General features: G+C 51.1%; 1 protein-coding gene across 4 annotated transcripts in view; it reads left to right on the top strand.

Moving 5' to 3' along the window:
* Window positions 1–18,800, top strand: part of CACNA1F (calcium voltage-gated channel subunit alpha1 F) — a 25,634-nt gene that overhangs the window by 1,317 nt on the left and 5,517 nt on the right. The window contains exons 2-35 of one of the 4 annotated variants that reach the window (XM_003799664.1): window positions 468–717; window positions 1,101–1,206; window positions 1,412–1,551; window positions 1,809–1,951; window positions 2,043–2,195; window positions 2,929–3,125; window positions 3,237–3,340; window positions 3,888–4,045; window positions 4,308–4,400; window positions 4,525–4,618; window positions 4,748–4,774; window positions 4,924–5,084; window positions 6,243–6,468; window positions 7,368–7,575; window positions 7,666–7,786; window positions 7,902–7,983; window positions 9,479–9,524; window positions 9,709–9,760; window positions 10,230–10,380; window positions 10,517–10,646; window positions 11,366–11,425; window positions 11,559–11,665; window positions 11,753–11,840; window positions 12,280–12,387; window positions 12,558–12,610; window positions 13,489–13,635; window positions 14,703–14,904; window positions 15,025–15,183; window positions 16,027–16,137; window positions 16,376–16,459; window positions 17,215–17,235; window positions 17,435–17,563; window positions 17,914–17,979; window positions 18,245–18,336. In XM_003799664.1, the coding sequence (XP_003799712.1) occupies window positions 468–717; window positions 1,101–1,206; window positions 1,412–1,551; window positions 1,809–1,951; window positions 2,043–2,195; window positions 2,929–3,125; window positions 3,237–3,340; window positions 3,888–4,045; window positions 4,308–4,400; window positions 4,525–4,618; window positions 4,748–4,774; window positions 4,924–5,084; window positions 6,243–6,468; window positions 7,368–7,575; window positions 7,666–7,786; window positions 7,902–7,983; window positions 9,479–9,524; window positions 9,709–9,760; window positions 10,230–10,380; window positions 10,517–10,646; window positions 11,366–11,425; window positions 11,559–11,665; window positions 11,753–11,840; window positions 12,280–12,387; window positions 12,558–12,610; window positions 13,489–13,635; window positions 14,703–14,904; window positions 15,025–15,183; window positions 16,027–16,137; window positions 16,376–16,459; window positions 17,215–17,235; window positions 17,435–17,563; window positions 17,914–17,979; window positions 18,245–18,336 (4,069 nt within the window). Of the gene's footprint in view, window positions 1–467; window positions 718–1,100; window positions 1,207–1,411; window positions 1,552–1,808; window positions 1,952–2,042; window positions 2,196–2,928; window positions 3,126–3,236; window positions 3,341–3,887; window positions 4,079–4,307; window positions 4,401–4,524; window positions 4,619–4,747; window positions 4,775–4,923; window positions 5,085–6,242; window positions 6,469–7,367; window positions 7,576–7,665; window positions 7,787–7,901; window positions 7,984–9,478; window positions 9,525–9,708; window positions 9,761–10,223; window positions 10,381–10,516; window positions 10,647–11,365; window positions 11,426–11,558; window positions 11,666–11,752; window positions 11,841–12,279; window positions 12,388–12,557; window positions 12,611–13,488; window positions 13,636–14,702; window positions 14,905–15,024; window positions 15,184–16,026; window positions 16,138–16,375; window positions 16,460–17,214; window positions 17,236–17,434; window positions 17,564–17,913; window positions 17,980–18,244; window positions 18,337–18,800 lie in introns of all 4 variants that reach the window. The other 3 variants (XM_003799663.1, XM_012811274.1, XM_012811273.1) reach the window with 3 other exon arrangements.

Below are 18,800 nucleotides of genomic sequence, written 5' to 3'. Positions count from 1 at the left end.
GTGGCTGGCGCCTTAGCTGATTGAGCTATAGGCGCCGAGCCATTGATCCCAATTCTAACCCCAACTCACTTAAATACCCAGTCCTAATCCCAAATCAAATCTCAACTACACTCCACTTCTACCTATATTTAAACCCAACTCCGCCCAAACCCCAAATCCACCACTCAAATTTAACCTTAAATTTGCCCACCCCATGGCAATTTAAACCCTATCCCCAAGTCTAACACCAAACTCTACTTTGCTTGGAAATGTAATCTCATGCTTACTCCCCTATAAACTCTCATTCCACCCCCAGTCTTAATTCCAACACCAACTTTTACCCCCAATCCTTAACCTAGATACTCCCCCACTCTCCCTAATTTTGCATGCTCGTCTCTCCTTCCTTCAAAGAGAGGGATGGCAGTAAGTGGGAGGCAGCCATGATTTCTCCAACATCTGTCCCTCCTTGACTTGATTTCTCCACACAGACACCACGCCAGAGCCCAGTCCAGCCAATGGAGCAGGCCCTGGTCCTGAATGGGGGCTGTGCCCTGGGCCTCCAGCTATGGAGGGTGAAAGCAATGGAGCTTCAGGCCTAGGGACCCCAAGGCGAAGAACCCAGCACAGCAAGCACAAGACAGTGGCAATAGCCAGTGCCCAGCGGTCTCCCCGGGCACTCTTCTGCCTTACCCTGGCCAATCCTCTACGTCGGTCCTGCATCAGCATCGTGGAGTGGAAGCATCCTAAAAGGCCAGGGGCAGGGCTCAGGTTAAATTAATTAGGGTATTGAGAGTCAGGATTGAGTCAGGACTAGAATGGAGGAGGGCTGAGGTCACCAGAGATCAAGGGTCAGGAACTGGATTTGAGGGGGAGTTCTGAAAGCCAAAAGTCACCAAGGGCTCAAAAGTTAAGGACTGAATCACTGCAAGAATTGGGGGTGCTTAGGGTGTCCAGGGGATTAAAGTTAAGGCATTGGTCAGGGAAGAGGCTGAAGAGGCTGAGAATGTCAGGACCTGTCACCTTGGATTCAAGGGCCAGCATTGGATGGGGAGGTCCCCAAGGGAATGTGGGAGTTTTGAGGCCATTCTGCCTGCCTGAGTCCTTGACTGTGTCCACCTGAGGCCCTTCGACATCCTCATCCTGCTGACCATTTTTGCCAACTGCGTGGCTTTGGGGGTCTACATCCCCTTCCCTGAGGACGACTCCAACACTGCCAACCACAACCTGGTAAGGTGATCCCCAACCAGATACAACCCCCATACAGCTATACCTCATGGCTTCCAGCCAGACCCCACCTCTCTCTGACCCAAATAGCCCATCGCTGCTCAGCCCCACCCTTGGTCCCTGCAATGCTATCCCTTCCTCCCACCTCCTCCTACCCCTGCCAAACCCCACCCTCAGATAACTCCCGGACTTTCTGCCCCGCCCCCAGGAACAAGTGGAGTATGTATTCTTGGTGATTTTCACTGTGGAGACGGTGCTCAAGATTGTGGCCTATGGGCTGGTGCTCCATCCCAGTGCCTATATTCGCAATGGCTGGAACCTACTCGATTTCATCATCGTTGTGGTTGGGTGTGCAACTGCGCGGGGAACCCTACCCTGCTTTGCCTTCCTACCCCAGGCCTACTGAATTCTGGACTTAGGGAAGCGACTACTTCAGACCTCTCCCCTTCGACAGCTAGAATAAAGAATATTAACATCTTTAAAATCCACTTGCATTTTAAGTTACAGAAACTTGTCCTTTTCTGAGGAGAAGGGAAGGGTGGCGGGGCGGTGGGAGGTGTCTCAAGATCTAATTCCCACCTCCCTGCCTCCCGTTCCACAATCAGGCTGTTCAGCGTGCTACTGGAGCAGGGACCTGGACGGCCCGGCGATGCCCCGCATACCGGGGGCAAGCCGGGAGGCTTCGATGTGAAAGCATTGAGGGCGTTTCGGGTGCTGCGGCCACTGAGGCTGGTCTCTGGGGTCCCCAGTGAGTGGCACAGCCCGGGGCTTGAGATTGAGAGGGTGGGGCTGGGCTGAGCTGGCCCCGCCCCTATTCCTCCCGCCCCTTTTCCCTGCAGGCCTGCACATAGTGCTCAATTCCATCATGAAGGCGCTGGTACCTCTTCTGCACATCGCACTGCTTGTGCTCTTCGTCATCATCATTTACGCCATCATCGGACTCGAGCTGTTCCTCGGACGCATGCACAAGACGTGCTACTTCCTGGGATCTGGTCAGCCATCCCGCCCCTCCTGGGCCAGACACACGACCTCTGCTGGCTTCAAGCCTCTCCTGTTCTCAAAGAAATGCACTTAAGTTCACAGGACTCTGCCCTTGGGTTTAGGCTCCACCCCTAGATGACCAAGTCCCACCCCTACATTCTAGGACTCTACCCTAAATCCCAGACAACAGCCCCTTGCTAACAGGTCCCACCCGTATCACAAGACCGCACCTAAAAGACTTAACACTCCATCCTCCATTATTTACGCCATTGATTCAGGCCCTTCATCCCAACCCCAGCTCAAGATTTACCTCCACTCTCTTTTCATTAGGTTTTTTTTTTTTTTTTTTTGCAGTTTTTGGCGGGGGCTGGCCTTGAACCTGCCACTTTCGGCATATGGGGCCAGTGCCCTACCCCTTACCCACAGGCACCGCCCTCCACTCTTTCTTCAAAGGACTCTCCCAAGTTCACAAGACTCCTCCGTCAGGCTCATGCCTCACTGTTTATTTACAAGAGTCAGACCCAGGATTTACAGTCCCACTCCCCAGATCGAGTTGGTGGAACTCAGCTTCTTACGGGTTCAGAATATGGACCTTGCTGGGTTTAGCCCTAGAGGAAGGGCTAGGGGGTGCCTTGAAAAAAAATCTAGGACCCTGAGTCGAACTTCCTAGGTAGGCGAGGCTCCAGGGTAGCAGTGAATGTGGGTGGGCTTGCTTCCAAGCCCTGAGCTCCTGTCTTCCCGCAGACGTGGAAGCGGAGGAGGACCCGTCGCCTTGTGCGTCATCGGGATCCGGGCGTGCGTGTACTATGAACCAGACAGAGTGCCGCGGACGCTGGCCGGGGCCCAACGGCGGCATCACCAACTTTGACAACTTCTTCTTCGCCATGCTCACTGTCTTCCAGTGCGTCACCATGGAAGGCTGGACCGACGTGCTCTACTGGGTGAGGTGGACGCTGGCACACAGCTGGGAGGCTGCACCTGCCCTTCTTCCCAGACTCAGAGGTGGAAGTGTCTGCCCACTCTGAGGAGTGCATACCCTTCTCTCTCCCCAGATGCAGGATGCCATGGGGTACGAGCTGCCCTGGGTGTACTTCGTAAGCCTCGTCATTTTTGGTTCCTTCTTCGTCCTCAACCTTGTGCTTGGCGTCCTGAGTGGGTGAGAAGCCTAAACGCTTGCCTCTTCCCTCCCCAAAACTCCTGTCCCCTTTTTGTGTGTCAGGTAAACTCCTAGGCTTCCTTCAAAACTCATCTGTAATATGCTTTCATTCCATCAATCATGAGTACCATAATAGGCATTGTTATAGGATTGAAACAAGGCAAAAATCCCTGCCATCCTGGGGAGGGATGGGGAGGAACATGGGAGGGGGAGAAACAGACAATAGCAACATACATGTGTTTTATATATACACACACATGTGTATGTAGTCTTTTATGTGGAATGTGTGCTATTGAAAGGAAGGAAAGATAAAATGGGGAGATCTTGCAATTGAGAAAATGTTATTTCAGTAAAAAGGTGAAATAGATAAGGGAGAGGGGCTGAGGGAAGAGCATTCCAAGCAAAGGGAACAGCTACTGAAAAGGCTCTGAGACTAGAATGTGCTTAGCATGTTCAAAGAACAAATAGGAGGCTAGTGTGGCTAGAATGGTGAAAGCAAGGGTACCAGGCTGGTTCCACCAGCTAGCCCTCTATCCTCCTCCCTCAGAGAGTTCTCCAAGGAAAGGGAGAAAGCAAAAGCTAGAGGGGACTTTCAGAAGCTTCGGGAGAAGCAGCAGTTGGAGGAGGACCTGCGGGGATACCTGGACTGGATCACACAGGCTGAGGATCTGGACATTGAGGACCCCACAGAAGATGGCAACCTTGGTTCTATGGCTGAAGAGGGCAGGGCTGGCCATCGTAGGCAATTCAAATCTGGCCCATTTCCTGCAGGCCTTTGATGTGATCTGACCCCCGTGAGACCCTACCCCAACCTGTAACAAATCCAGGTCCAGCCACCAGTTATGGCTTAGGACAGAGAACCAAGATCCAGCCTCAGATACAAAGACCCCACATAGCACCTCTACCATAGACATGCCTCTCACTCTGCCTCTGGGCTGTCCTCCCCAATTGTCCTCTCTCTCTACAGGGCCACAGCTGGCTGAGCTGACCAATAGGAAGCGTGGGCGTCTGCGTTGGTTCAGCCACTCTACTCGCTCCACACACTCCACCAGCAGCCATGGTGGGAGTCCAGTCAGGCTGCAATAGGGGAAGGATCAGGGGCGGGGTGAGGTAGACAGAAGTGAAAGCCAAGTGGGGCCCCTGAAGTCTTCAGATCCTGACTTCTATCCCCACCCTTTCCACAGCCAGCCTCCCAGCCAGTGACACTGGTTCCATGGCAGAGACTCCAGGTGATGAGGAAGAGGAAGAAGGGGCTGTGGCCAGCTGTACACGATGCCTGTGAGGCCCAGAACCCAGTCCAGACCCTAACCCCAGTCCTTACTTTAGCCTCAACTCTTCACCTCCAGCCCCAGCCAGTAACTCCCTTTCTGCCACTTATGACGCCCACCTCCCATCCCTCTTTTCCAGAAACAAGATCATGAAAACCAGGTTCTGGTGAGTTGGGAAAGTTGTGTGACTCCTTCAACCTGTGACTTTAAGACCCCCGCCTCTAAGCCCTCCACAACCTCTGGGCTCCCCCACCTGAGCCCCTCAGGGCAAGCTTAGGTGGATGAGCTCAACCAGGAGACTCCCCTTCCCCCTAGCCGCCGCCTCCGCCGAGCCAACCGGGGCCTTCGGGCACGCTGCCGTCGGGCAGTGAAGTCCAATGCCTGCTACTGGGCTGTGCTGCTGCTCGTCTTCCTCAACACTCTGACCATCGCCTCTGAGCACCACGGGCAGCCTGTATGGCTCACCCAAACCCAAGGTGCACCCCCAGCTCCTATTCCCTCTTCTCCAGAAGCTCAAATCCTGAGTTTCTGGGATGTCTCAGCCCCACACACACTGCCCACCTATATCATTGCAAAACCCTTAGCCTGTCTCATCCCACTTTTTAGCTCACACTTATGTAGCACCTGCTGTGTGCATTAAGCTCTATTCTCAGCACTTTCTCAATCTCTTCACCACAGCCGTGTGTGAATCACATACTAATGCACAGAGCACTGAGTGCCAAGGCACTGAAGACTTAAGTGAATAATCCCAGAACTCAGCTAGTGATTGGCATAGCCAGAATTAAAACCCAGGCAGGGCTCAGTGCCTGTGGCTCAAGTGGCTAAGGCATCAGCCACATACACCTAAGGTGGCAGGTTCGAATCCAGCCTGGGCTCACCAAACAACAATGATGGCTACAACAAAAAAATAGCCAGGCGTTGTGGAGGGCGCCTGTGGTCCCAGCTACTTGGGAGGCAAAGGCAGGAGACTCGCTTGAGCCCAGGAGTTGGAGGTTGCTGTGAGCTGTGATGCCACGGCACTCTACCCAGGGGGACAGCTGGAGGCTCTATCTCAAAAAAAAAAAAAAAAAAAAAAAAAGCCCAGGCAGCCTGGCTCCAGAATCCAGGCTCTTAATACCACACTGTCTGGACAAGTTCTCCTCACCTACACAGTGGAAATGAAAGTAGTATCTACTTCATGGGGTGGTTAAGAGGATTAAATGAGTTAAAGTGAAAAGTGCTAAACACAGTGCATGGCCCACATAAAGCTACCACTTTATAAGTGTTAGCTCTTACTATTTATTATTCATCATAATCTCAACCCTAACCTGAGTACTGAGCGCACTTCTAGTCCCAATGGCCCAACCAGCCCTAGTTCCAACTCAATCCTAGAATCCAACTCAACCTGTGAATCAGTTTTCCTGGACTCACAACAGCTGGCTCTAGCCCCTACCTGACTGTGCCCAAGCTCCAGGCCCGCCCATCACAATCTCACTTAAACAGTGACCTACAAATTTACCACAATCCCTAACCCTAACCCCACCCCCAGCTGGCACCTGGCCTGATCCCAGCTACCCCAGATCACCCAAGGCCTCTAACTCCCTCATGTCACCTTAGAAACTGGTTAGCCCCATACTCCTCTCCTCTCCCCACAGAGTATGCCAACAAAGTGTTGCTCTGCCTGTTCACGGTAGAGATGCTTCTCAAGTTGTACGGTCTGGGACCCTCTACCTATGTCTCCTCCTTCTTCAACCGCTTTGACTGCTTCGTGGTCTGTGGGGGCATTCTAGAGACCACTTTGGTGGAGGTAGGCGCCATGCAACCCCTGGGTATCTCAGTGCTTCGATGTGTGCGCCTCCTCAGGATTTTTAAAGTCACCAGGTATGTGTCGAGAGGAAGACTGGGGCCCCATACATAGCCCAACAGCCCCCTCCCAGCTCCAATGATAACTTCATCAGCATCACCATTTAGCAGACATCCATTGAGTGGCTACTGCATGCCAGGCCCTAGGGAAACACAAGGAATCTAAGCAAACACAAGTTCCTGTCTTACTAGAGATTAGAGCCCATTTGAAAGAATGTCTACTACATTTTCATTCCCTTCCTCAACCTCCACTCCTGCTCTAACATTACCTCCAAACCTATCTCTGAGCTCAACTCCATGCTCATCGCCAACCCAAACCCCATCCGCAACCCCCAACCACAACACCATGTGTAACTCCAACCCCTAAACATATGTCATCCACAAGCCCATTTACAACCCCAACACCATTCCTAAGCCCAAACCCCATCTACCACCTTGTCCCCAACTCTCAGCACCATCCCATCACTCACTGCCAACTATAAAACCATCCTTTGTCCTCAAACACAGCCCCCACTATTCCTTACCCCAGCCATCACCCTATCTCCAAGTGCAGCTCCAATTCCATCCCAACCCCAATCATGTCCCCAGATTTCATCTCTAAACCCAAATACACCAGAGCCCCACCCCAACCCCAGCCCAGTCTACCTGGAACTCTGTTCTAGTTTTACCACCTTCCATTCTAAACATCCATCCTGATCTCATCTCCCATTACACTCCTAACGACACCCTAACCTCACCCTCAACTTTCCCCCAGTTCTTACTCTCATCTCAACCAACTTCAACATCACATCTAACCCTGACACCAAAACCTATGTGAACCCAGCCTGCCCTTGTGCATCCCAAGCTGGAGCGCTGCCCTGGATCCTGACTCTCCAGTGGACAGGGCATCAACCCTGCCCCTCTCATCTCTGCTGCAGACACTGGGCATCTCTGAGCAATCTGGTGGCATCACTGCTCAATTCAATGAAATCCATCGCATCTTTGCTGCTTCTCCTCTTCCTCTTTATCATTATCTTCTCCCTGCTCGGCATGCAGCTGTTTGGGGGGAAGTTCAACTTTGACCAGACCCACACCAAGCGAAGCACCTTTGACACCTTCCCCCAGGCCCTCCTCACTGTCTTTCAGGTGGGGCCTGGAAACCCTGGGGTGGGTGGGTCAGGGGGACCCTGGAGTAGGAGGGGGCTCCAAGAGATTCAGGGTGACTCCCACTCCCAGATCCTGACAGGAGAAGACTGGAATGTGGTTATGTATGATGGTATCATGGCCTATGGTGGCCCCTTCTTCCCAGGGATGCTGGTGTGCATCTATTTCATCATACTCTTCATCTGTGGCAACTGTATCCTTGGTCCCTTGAGAGATTGGATGATAGTGAGGTGGGAGGTGGGTAGAGAGACCCAGGTGGTCCACAGGCAGGCTGGCTCTCCATCTTTTGCCACCTAAACTCATCCCAGACATCCTGTTGAACGTGTTTCTTGCCATTGCTGTGGACAACTTGGCCAGTGGAGATGCAGGCACTGCCAAGGACAAGGGCAGGTGAGGTCTGGCTCCATCCCCAAAATAGTATCTCTCTGGGATCCCTGACTGGGAATCCCCTCACCTCCCACACCACCAGCAATGCCTCCAGTCACCCTGGTGATCTCCACCTCCAGTCAAATACAACCCTCCAGTCCTCATTCATTCAGCATGCTTCTATTCACCTATTTTGTGCCAGGTCCTATTTAGACACTAAGGAGACAGCAGGGGCCAAGGCAGACAGAGTCCTTGCCTTCAAGGAACTTACATTCTAGTTGAGGAAGGCAAGCAAAACACAAAAAGATGAATATATAATATAGCTTGAATACATGTTAATAATATATAATGAAGGAAAAGAAAGCAGAATGAAAGGGTAGCGAGAAATGAAGATTGCTATTTTGGTTAGGGTAGTCAAGGAAAGGTTCTTTTTTTTTTTTTTTTTTTTGAGACAGAGCCTCAAGCTGTCCCCCTGGGTAGAGTGCCGTGGCATCACAGTTCACAGCAACCTCCAACTCCTGGGCCCAAGCGAGTCTCCTGCCTCAGCCTCCCAAGTAGCTGGGACCACAGGCGCCCTCCACAATGCCTGGCTATTTTTTTGTTGTAGCCATCATTGTTGTTTGGTGAGCCCAGGCTGGATTCGAACCCGCCACCTTAGGTGTATGTGGCTGGCGCCTTAGCCACTTGAGCCACAGGCACCGACCCAAGGAAAGATTCTTATGAGAAGGAGATATTTGACAAGAGAGGCATGAATAAAGTGAGGGAGTGAGCCATGCAAATATCTGAGGGAAGATTATTAAAGGCAAGGGAGCAGCAAATGCAGAGGTCCTGAGGTGGTAATGTTCTTGGCACTTTCAAAAAAACAGCAGTGAGGCTGGAATGGAATGAGTGAGAAGGAAAGTGGTAGAGGGTAAGGGAAAATGGAGGGGGGTACAGGGAGCCAGATTGAGGGTGTTCTGGGCCAGGGTGAGGGCTGTGGTTTTGTCTGTCTGTTTGTTTGTTTGTTTTTGTTTTTTGAGACAGAGTCTCACTATGTTGCCATCAGTAGAGTGCCATGGCATCACAACTCACAGCAACCTCAAACTCTTGGGCTTACACGATTGTCTTGCCTCAACCTCTTGAGTATCTGGGACTACAGGTGCCTGCCACAACACCTGGCAATTTTGGTTTTTTTTTTTTTTGGTTGCAATTGTCATTGTTGTTTAGCAGACCCGGGCTGGGCTCGAACTCTCCAGCCTCAGTGTATGTGACTAGTGCCCTACTCACTGAGCTATAGGCAGCAAGCCAGGGCTGTGGTTTTCTGAGTTCGAGAGCCAGGAGAGAATTGTGAGCAAAAGAAGAATGTGCCAGACAAGATTAAGCAGGCTCCTTCTAGCTGCTGTGAGGACAGACTGTGAGGGCAAAGGTAGAAGCAGAGAAGTTCTCCGGGACCCAAGAAAGGTCTGTTCTGACTGCAGACACCCCCAGCCTGGCCCATCTGCTGCAATCTGCAGTAGTCACCTCGTCTGTCCTCACACAGGGAGAAGAGCAGTGAGAAGGATGTCCCACAGGAGAATGGAGTGCTGGTGAGTTAGAAGCCTAGGTACTGTCCACACCTCCCACTCTTACCCATACCTGTCTGTGCATGTGTCTTTAACTTCTATCCTCTGCCTATTCGTTTCCTCATTATTGCATCCCTTCTGTGCCTTTCCTGTGTCCACCCCCTGGTGCCTCCCCTACCACTGATTATCCCCATCTTCCTGTCCCCAGGTGCCTGGTGGGGAGAAAGAAGAAGAGGAGGGTGCAAGGAGTGAAGCAGCAGGCAAGTGGGCAGGGCTAGGTGGAGGAGGTATGGGACCCGGGTGACAGACCTCAAGCAGACAGCTCCTGCCACCTGAGACCCACCTATCTAGGGAGCAGCCTTTTCCAAGATCATCCTGAAAATAACAGGCTTAACGTATGGCCAGCAACATTTGGGAATACTGATGTTAAAGATAAGAAACATGTTTTGTTTTACTATAGAACTTCTCAAAGCCTTCATTACAAAATAGTGTGTATGTACAACATTCATTCAACACACAATTACTAAGCTCCTACTGTGGCCCAGGCCCTGTTCTAAGTGACAGGGACACAGCAATTAAAAAAAAAAAAAAAAGACTAAAACACCTTTCCTGAGTAGCCGACATTTTAGCAGGGAAGTGGGAAGAATTTGCCATGTGACAAGCACTATTCTAGTGCTTTACATCGATCTTGTCAATTGCTTTTCTCTTTTACCCGTTGGCTAGTGTCAGGCATGGAGGAGGAAGAAGAGGAGGAGGAGGAAGAGGAAGAGGAAGAAGGGGGTGCAGGGCGAGTGGAACTCCTGCAGGAAGTTGTACCCAAGGAGAAGGTAGTGCCCATCCCTGAGGGCAGTGCCTTCTTCTGCCTCAGCCAGACCAACCCGTGAGTGCCCTGGGCAGCAGCAGGCAGGAGGGGCTGGTGCAGGTGGGCGTCATGGGGCAGCAGAGCTGTGTCTCTTGGGTTCTCTTCAGTCAGTTCTGTGGTTCTGGGTGCTGACTTAAGCCACCCCTCTCCACAGGTTGAGGAAGGCCTGCCACACCCTCATCCACCATCACATCTTCACCAATCTTATCCTGGTGTTCATCATCCTCAGTAGTGTGTCCCTGGCTGCTGAGGACCCTATCCGGGCCCACTCCTTCCGAAACCACGTGAGCCTTTGACTGGGAGCTAGGAGCTGAGGGGTGGATGCTCCCAGGGACATTCTGATGGCACAAGCTGGGGCAGGGTGGAGACAGGGAGTAGAGCCCTGGGTGGGCAGAGAGGAAGGATCAGCATTGGCAATGACTGCAGTGTCAGCCCTTACTGTGTGTGCAGAGGGCCAGGGGAGACCAGCATCTGACTGAGGAGGAAAGTATGCTCAGAAAGATTAAATAGGCTCGGCGCCTATAGCTCAACCGGCTAAGGCGCCAGCCACGTACACCTAAGGTGGCGGGTTCGAATCCCCAGCCCGGACCCGCCAAACAACAACGGCTGCAACCAAAAAATAGCCGGGCGCTGTGGCAGGCGCCTGTGGTCCCAGCTACTTGGGAGGCTGAGGCAGAAGACTCGCTTGAGCCCAGGAGTTGGAGGTTGCTGTGAGCTGTGATGCCATAGCACTCTGCCCAGGGCAACAGCTTGAGGCTCTGTCTCAAAAAAAAAAAAAAAAAAAAAAAAAGAAAGATTAAATAGTCCAAGAGTGTCCATGTAGCTGGATAGCTTGATGGAAGAAGAGTCCAGATTTGAGCCCTAGTCTTTCTGATGGCCAAGCCTTGATGATGGTGAGGAGGGAGGAAAGTAAGGACATCAAAACTTACATAGAGAGGTACATATATACACCTAGAATCCCCCTCAGTCATGACTCAGTGACTCCCCTCTTTCTCACCCCCAGATTCTGGGGTACTTCGATTATGCCTTCACCTCCATTTTCACTGTGGAGATTCTACTAAAGGTGACTAATGGGCCCCCAACCATACCCTTAGTTGCCTCAGCACATCCCTGCAACCCACGTCTCTCGTCCCCATCCCCTCCCCATCCCACCATCTCTGGGTCTGAAGTCTAGCCTGATGCCCTTCTGTCCCCAGATGACAGTGTTCGGGGCCTTCCTGCACCGTGGCTCCTTCTGCCGTAGCTGGTTCAATCTGTTGGATCTGCTGGTGGTCAGCGTGTCCTTAATCTCCTTTGGCATCCAGTAAGTGAACCTCCCACCCATCTACCCCATTCTTCCCACAATCAGAGCCCAACCCAGGCCAGCACCTGAGGACTGCACCCTCCCCAGCTCCAGCGCCATCTCAGTGGTGAAGATTCTGCGAGTACTCCGAGTACTGCGGCCCCTCCGAGCCATCAACAGGGCCAAGGGACTCAAGGTAACCCTACTCCTCCCAAAACCACAGGGCACAGCCCCTGCCCTGCCTCTGGGACCAGAATCATTGATGAAACTGACCATTTGCCCTGATGCATGACCACACAGCCTGGACCTGATGTGTAAACACATGTCCCTGAACACTGGCCATGTGGCCTGACCGGTGTTCCTTAGAAGTGACCATATGTTCCTTACCAGTGGCCACATTTCTCTGATCCTGGTCCCTGACATATCATTGCCTGGCAAACCCTTATTCCTGGTTGATGCCCACATATCCCTGATCCGTATCACTGCCTCTTGACTATACATCCCTAACCACACATCCTAACCCATGACCACATGTCCCTGGCCCAAGTACCTGAGCCACATCCATGACTGGAATCCTTGCTTGGTGGCCACTGTGGCCTGAAACGTCTATTAGCCATATGCATGGGTACCCACAGCATGTGGTGCAGTGTGTGTTTGTGGCCATCCGGACCATCGGGAACATCATGATTGTCACCACGCTCCTGCAGTTCATGTTTGCCTGCATTGGTGTGCAGCTCTTCAAGGTGAGGGAAACACTAAAGCAGTAGTTCTCAACCTTCCTAATGCCACAGCCCTTTAATATAGTTTCTGTGGGTCGCAACCCACAGGTTGAGAACCGCTGCACTAGAGGAAAGCCCAGGTGGGGGGCGAGGGAGTGAAGAGTGAACTTGTTTGACAGATGTCCTCCCTACAGGGGAAATTCTACAGTTGCACTGATGAGGCCAAACACACGCCACAAGAATGCAAGTGAGTACCTGAGATTCTGCCCTCCATGGAACTCAGGACCACTCCCAAAGGCTGTAGAGCCCCTAGATCTCATCAAAGCTCCAAGATATACCCCTAGAACTCTCCCAAGAACTGCAGAGGCCCTCAGATCTCAACAAGACTCCAGAAGCCTCCCAATACCTTCCCCAAGCCCCTCTCCACATTCCATTCCAGACCCCCAGCAATCCCCATGCCCACCTCCAAGTCCCTGGCGTCCTCCCTGAGTCTGCAAAATGTAGTAGTTTAAAGTATGGGCTATGAAGTTAGACACTCCTAGCTCAAATCCACCATGTGAGACTTGGGTACATTTCTTAACCTTACCATGTCCCATTTTATTCCATTGAAAAATGGGGATAAACAATGCCTACCTATCTCACAAGGTTGCTGTGAGGAGTAAATGAGTTAGTACTTGGAATACGTGCTATGTACAAGCACAATGTAAACTCACTACATGGAAGCTAGCACAGCACCTGGCATATAATTAGTGCTAATAAATGTTGACTATTATTAGTATTACTTTTTCCTGGCTGGCAATGGTGACAATGATAATGGTGATGATGAAGATATGGTGCCGACTATGTGCCAGATACTAGTCTCATTTATTGACTTATTTAATCCGTATGACAAGCCAGGAAATAGATTCTGTTATAAATATCTTTATTGCATAGGGGTGGGGGAACCAAAGCACAAAGAGGATAAATATACCAGATCACCCCACCAGGAATTGAAGGGGCAGGATTTGAACCCAGCCTATCTAGCTCCATCCCTGTGCCCTGCTACCTCCATGCTAGAGCCCCCAAGCCCCTTTCCCCAGCTTCCCACCTCCCCTCACCCACTGAGCCTGTTTGCAACATCCACAGGGGCTCCTTTCTTATCTACCCCGATGGAGATGTGTCACGACCCCTGGTCCGGGAGCGGCTCTGGGTCAACAGCGATTTCAACTTTGACAACGTCCTTTCAGCCATGATGGCCCTGTTCACTGTCTCCACCTTTGAAGGCTGGCCTGCGTGAGGGGCAGGGGTCCGGGGATGGCGGGACTTGACAGGGGTCACAAGGGGGTTTGGTTAGGATCTCCTGGCAGTGGGTGAGATTGTACCCTAGGAATGTGATGAAATCTTCTCAAGACTGGATGCGGTTTTCTAGAGACTGGTGGAAGGGGGGGTTCCCAGAATCTGGCTGGGGGTTCTTTGGGGACTCAGGTGATCGGTCTCCAAGAATTGAGTAGAGGTCTCTGAGGGACTAGATGGAAGTCCAGAGATTTGGGGGGACTGAGAAAGATCTCTGAGGAGATGGAATGGGGAGTCAGAGATTTCTAAAGAGCTGCGCAGGTCGTGGAGGTACTAGCTAAAGAGCTCTAGGGGTATGGAACAGGGGATTCAAGCTGATGGAATGAGGAATTTTTTTTATTTTTTTTGAGACAGAGCCTCAAGCTGTCCCCCTGGGTAGAGTGCCGTGGCATTACAGCTCACAGCAACCTCCAACTCCTGGGCTCAAGCGAGTCTCCTGCCTCCGCCTCCCAAGTAGCTGGGACCACAGGCGCCCGCCACAACGCCCGGCTATTTTTTGGTTGCAGCCGTCATTGTTGTTTGGCGGGTCCAGGCTGGGGATTCGAACCCGCCACCTTAGGTGTACGTGGCTGGCGCCTTAGCCGGTTGAGCTATAGGCGCCGAGCCTGGAATGAGGAATTTAAAGATCTTTGGAAACTTATGGGGGAGTTCTGGGGAGCTGCATATGGGTCTCCAGGTGGTTGGAGAAGGGGATTTGGAGGTCTGTGGGAACTTGGGATTTCAGAGTCTTAGAAGGCCTGGATGGGGATTCTCTGGAGAGCTGTAAGGGGGTCTCTGGATCTCTGAAGGAATGGGACAGGAGATTTGGGATTCTTTGAGGGCCTGGTGAGGAGCCCTTGGAGTATGTGTGGAGATCCCAGGTGATTAGGTCAGGAGATTTAGGGGTCTTTGGGATGCCAGGCAGGAGATTCCAGGGTGTCTGTGATAAGTGAAGTGGGGGCAGGTCTGAGAAGGACTGGAATACCCCTTCGTTTGTCCCTACCTCCACCCACCACTGTCTCCCACAGGTTGCTATACAAGGCCATTGATGCAAATGCAGAGGACGAGGGCCCCATCTATAATTATCACGTGGAGATCTCAGTGTTCTTCATTGTCTACATCATCATCATCGCATTCTTCATGATGAACATATTTGTGGGCTTTGTCATCATCACCTTCCGTGCCCAGGGAGAGCAGGAGTACCAAAACTGTGAGCTGGACAAGAACCAGGTGAACTCTGATCCCTGACCCCCTCCCCATGACCAAACTCCGCCCCTTCCGCCCCCATCCTGCCCCCCCCTCCTTGCTGCAGGATTCCACTGCTAACTCATGCCCTGCATCGGTACACAGCGCCAGTGTGTGGAGTATGCCCTGAAGGCCCAGCCACTGCGTCGCTACATCCCCAAAAACCCGCATCAGTATCACGTATGGGCCACTGTGAACTCTGCTGCCTTTGAGTATCTCATGTTCCTGCTCATCCTGCTCAACACCGTGGCCCTAGCCATGCAGGTCTGAGTGCCCCCCCAAACCCTGCCAGACACCTGACCCTCTTCTCACTACAGGATCTCTTAGGAACCATTAGAAAAACTTTGAGGCTGCCAGTAACAAAACCCTCAAATGACAGAGACTTAAGCTATAAAAACATTTGCCATGTTTCTTCAAATTTAATAACTGTAAATTGCATCCTAATTTCAGAGATGTGAGAATGTGAAAAAAGTGGCTGGTGGCCATTGTGATTTACCATTGATTATAAAATCCACACCAATTTGAGAGATTCTAAAATATAAAAACATTGCATCCTGGGAATGAGTGAACTATGGTAATTACCCCACATAATGAAAAAGGCAAAAATAGGCTGTTTACTGATTGCTCATCAGGGACCCAGGCTCTGTCTGTCTTTCTACTTGACTATTTTTAGCAAGTTAACTTTCATTCCCATGATTGTTGCTTCATAATCACAAGATGGCTGCCACAGCTCCAGACATCAAAATCACATTGAAGGCAAAAAAAAAAAAAAAAAAAAAAAAAAAAAGGAGAGAGAGTTGCACCAGGAACCTCTCCTCATTTGAGCCTTTTATGGGAAAGAAAATATTTTTCACAGAAGCTGCCAACCAGCAGCAGGATACGTATGTTTATGTCTCAGTCTGAACTGGCCTTGCCTAGCTGTAAGAAAAGCTAGGAATCAGCAATTGGATTTTCCCATATCCGTAATGGGAGGTAGACAGTGCAAAGAGATTTGACCAACCCATAGTGCTAAAACATCCCCAGACTCACCCCAACCCAGGCCAGGGAGTAGTTGGTTGTGGGTGAGAGTCTCTGCCTCAGGCTCTGTCCCCTTCTCATTCTCCCCAGCATTATGAACAGACGGCTCCCTTCAACTATGCCATGGACATCCTCAACATGGTCTTCACTGGCCTCTTCACTATTGAGATGGTGCTCAAAATCATCGCTTTCAAACCCAAGGTGCCCCCCCAGCCCTAGACCAATAGGTGACATCCTTAGGAACAAAGAACATTGAAGAGCTCCCAGAGGAGCAGCAACTAGGGAATCATGAGACTAGGCTATGAGAGGGATCTGGGTGCAGGCCCATTGTGGGGTCCAAGCCAGGCCTTGCCTACCCCAAAGCCCCTACCACTACCAGCCCTTTACCCTGGCTTGCTAATTTGGAAAAGACAGGGCACTGCTTTCCTCCTGCCTGCAGCATTACTTTGCTGATGCCTGGAACACATTTGACGCTCTGATTGTGGTGGGCAGCGTAGTGGACATTGCCGTCACTGAAGTCAATGTGAGGACTGACCTCTCTGCTAACTCACTCTCCCCCTACACCCTTTCCCGCACCTCTATCCCAGGGCTCCCACTCACGTCCTCCCCACTCCTACAGAGTCAATGCTCCTTATTATATAGCTCTAGCTCTTCTGAGTCCCTGTTGGGCTTAGCTAAAGTTCCCCTCTACCACCTTCCTCATTCCTTTTTGCAACCTATCCACTGGCTCCATCTCCTAAAGTGCCTCTCCTATTATTTCTGTTATCTCTTTCATTATTTCTACATCCCCCTCCATTGGCTCCACCATCTCCACTGACTCCTGCTTTGGCTCCATCATTTCCAACTACTTCAATGGCTCCATTTTCTCCACCAACTCCATCATCTCTGACACTGGCTCTGTCGTGGCTCTGTCGTCACCACTGACTCTACCGTTGACTCCATCATCTCCATTGGTACTACATGGTTCTATCACCTCAACTGACAATGCTGCTGGCTCCATATTTCATCACTGGCTTCTTCATTGGCTCCTCTGTCGGTTCTCTCATCTCCATCATCTCCACGACTCCACTGGCTCCATCATTTCCTCCATTGGCCCCAATCAATGTCTCTCCTCCTTCACCTCTGTTACCCTCTCCTCTCTCTTCCTTGAGCTGATGTCCCTGGTATGATGACTCTATCATCATCTCCTATATATGCTCCATTTCTCCCCTTGTTCATTTGGGCCTGTGATTGCATTATCTCCTCTATCACCACTGTCGTGGCTGTATCTCCCTCCAGAATGGTGGCCACCTTGGTGAGGTAGGCTTCAACATACAACAAGGAATCTCTGCTTCTTTTTGCACCCTTGCTTTTTTCCCAAGAGTCCTTAGAAATGCCCACTGACCACCCAGGGGCCTGAGTGATGAGGGATTTGGGAGATGGGAGGGCCAAGAAGCAAGTCAGGGAGGTGGTTGGGGGAAATGTGAACTAAGTATCCCTACTACACCCCCAACCCCAGAGCTCTGAGGACAGTTCTCGCATTTCTATTACCTTCTTTCGCCTCTTCCGAGTCATGCGACTGGTCAAGCTTCTCAGTAAGGGTGAAGGGATCCGCACATTGCTCTGGACATTCATCAAGTCCTTCCAGGTAATCCCCCACCCCATTTGTTTGACCAAACCTTGCCCTTATCTCACACTTTTCAGCCTTCCCTTTTAGTACCCCCAGAACTACATCTCCCAACATGCTATACCCATTTTCAAATTTCCATTTCCATTTTTCTCTTTTCTGGGCTCTCAATTCCTATCATGCCTCTGGCCTCATGGACCTTACTGTATTCTATTTAATTTTGTGTCCACATTTGGTAGACATGATAGTCCTGGGCAATTTGAGAATGGATTACATCTCCCAACAGACCCAGACCAGGGAGAGCAGTGCATTAGGGGCTTATAGTTATCTACCTGGACCTAAGCATCTATCCTCCTTACACACCCTTACAGGCCTTGCCCTATGTGGCTCTTCTCATCGCGATGATATTCTTCATCTATGCAGTCATTGGCATGCAGGCAAGTGGGGACCCTAAAGTGCCTCCCTTAGGCACTCAATGCTAGGTGGGATTGGGTAGGTATGTCCTTCCAAAGCAGAGATGGTGGATAGAAAAACAAACAAGCCAGATGACCCTGGCTCAGCAGACACATCTGAAAAAAGGTATCAGCAGTGACCAGCTCATAATGTCAGGGTCATGAGCATCCCTTAGGTATTAGAAGGTGTGAAGTGGGTGAGAATGTGGAGGGACATGGTTCACCCCACTGAATCTCTGTGTTCCCACAGATGTTTGGCAAGGTAGCTCTTCAGGATGGCACACAGATCAACCGAAATAACAATTTCCAGACCTTTCCACAGGCTGTGCTGCTTCTGTTCAGGTGACATCCTACCCTCGCCCCTGCTGCCTTGTCCCCCAGTCCATGGAATGAATGCTTGTATAAAAATGGGCGTGGTATACACCCTCTTTGGGCCCCAGACTGCCTGAGCTATGGAAATAACAGGACAACATAGGGATTCATTTAGTCTGAGACATTTTCTGGCTGTGATCTGTGGAGAATATTCTGTTAGAATATTCTGGCCTCAGCCATTCATCTCCTTCTTAGGCTTCGGTGCCCCATCTGTAAGATATAAACATGACTGTCTCCAGCATTTCCAAACTAGCTGTTAAAATATAGAATTGCTGGCTTGGCACCTGTGGCTCAAGTGGCTAAAGCACCAGCCACATACACCTGAGCTGGCGGGTTTGAATCCAGCCTGGGCCTGCCAAACAACAATGACGGCTGCAACCAAAAAATAGCCGGGCGTTGTGGCGGGCGCCTGTAGTCCCAGCTACTTGGGAGGC

The sequence above is a fragment of the Otolemur garnettii genome, unplaced genomic scaffold, assembly GCF_000181295.1.
Source record: "Otolemur garnettii isolate 467f Iridium unplaced genomic scaffold, OtoGar3 scaffold00153, whole genome shotgun sequence".
Lineage (NCBI taxonomy): Eukaryota > Metazoa > Chordata > Mammalia > Primates > Galagidae > Otolemur > Otolemur garnettii.
This window is presented reverse-complemented; position numbering and strand designations above follow the sequence as displayed.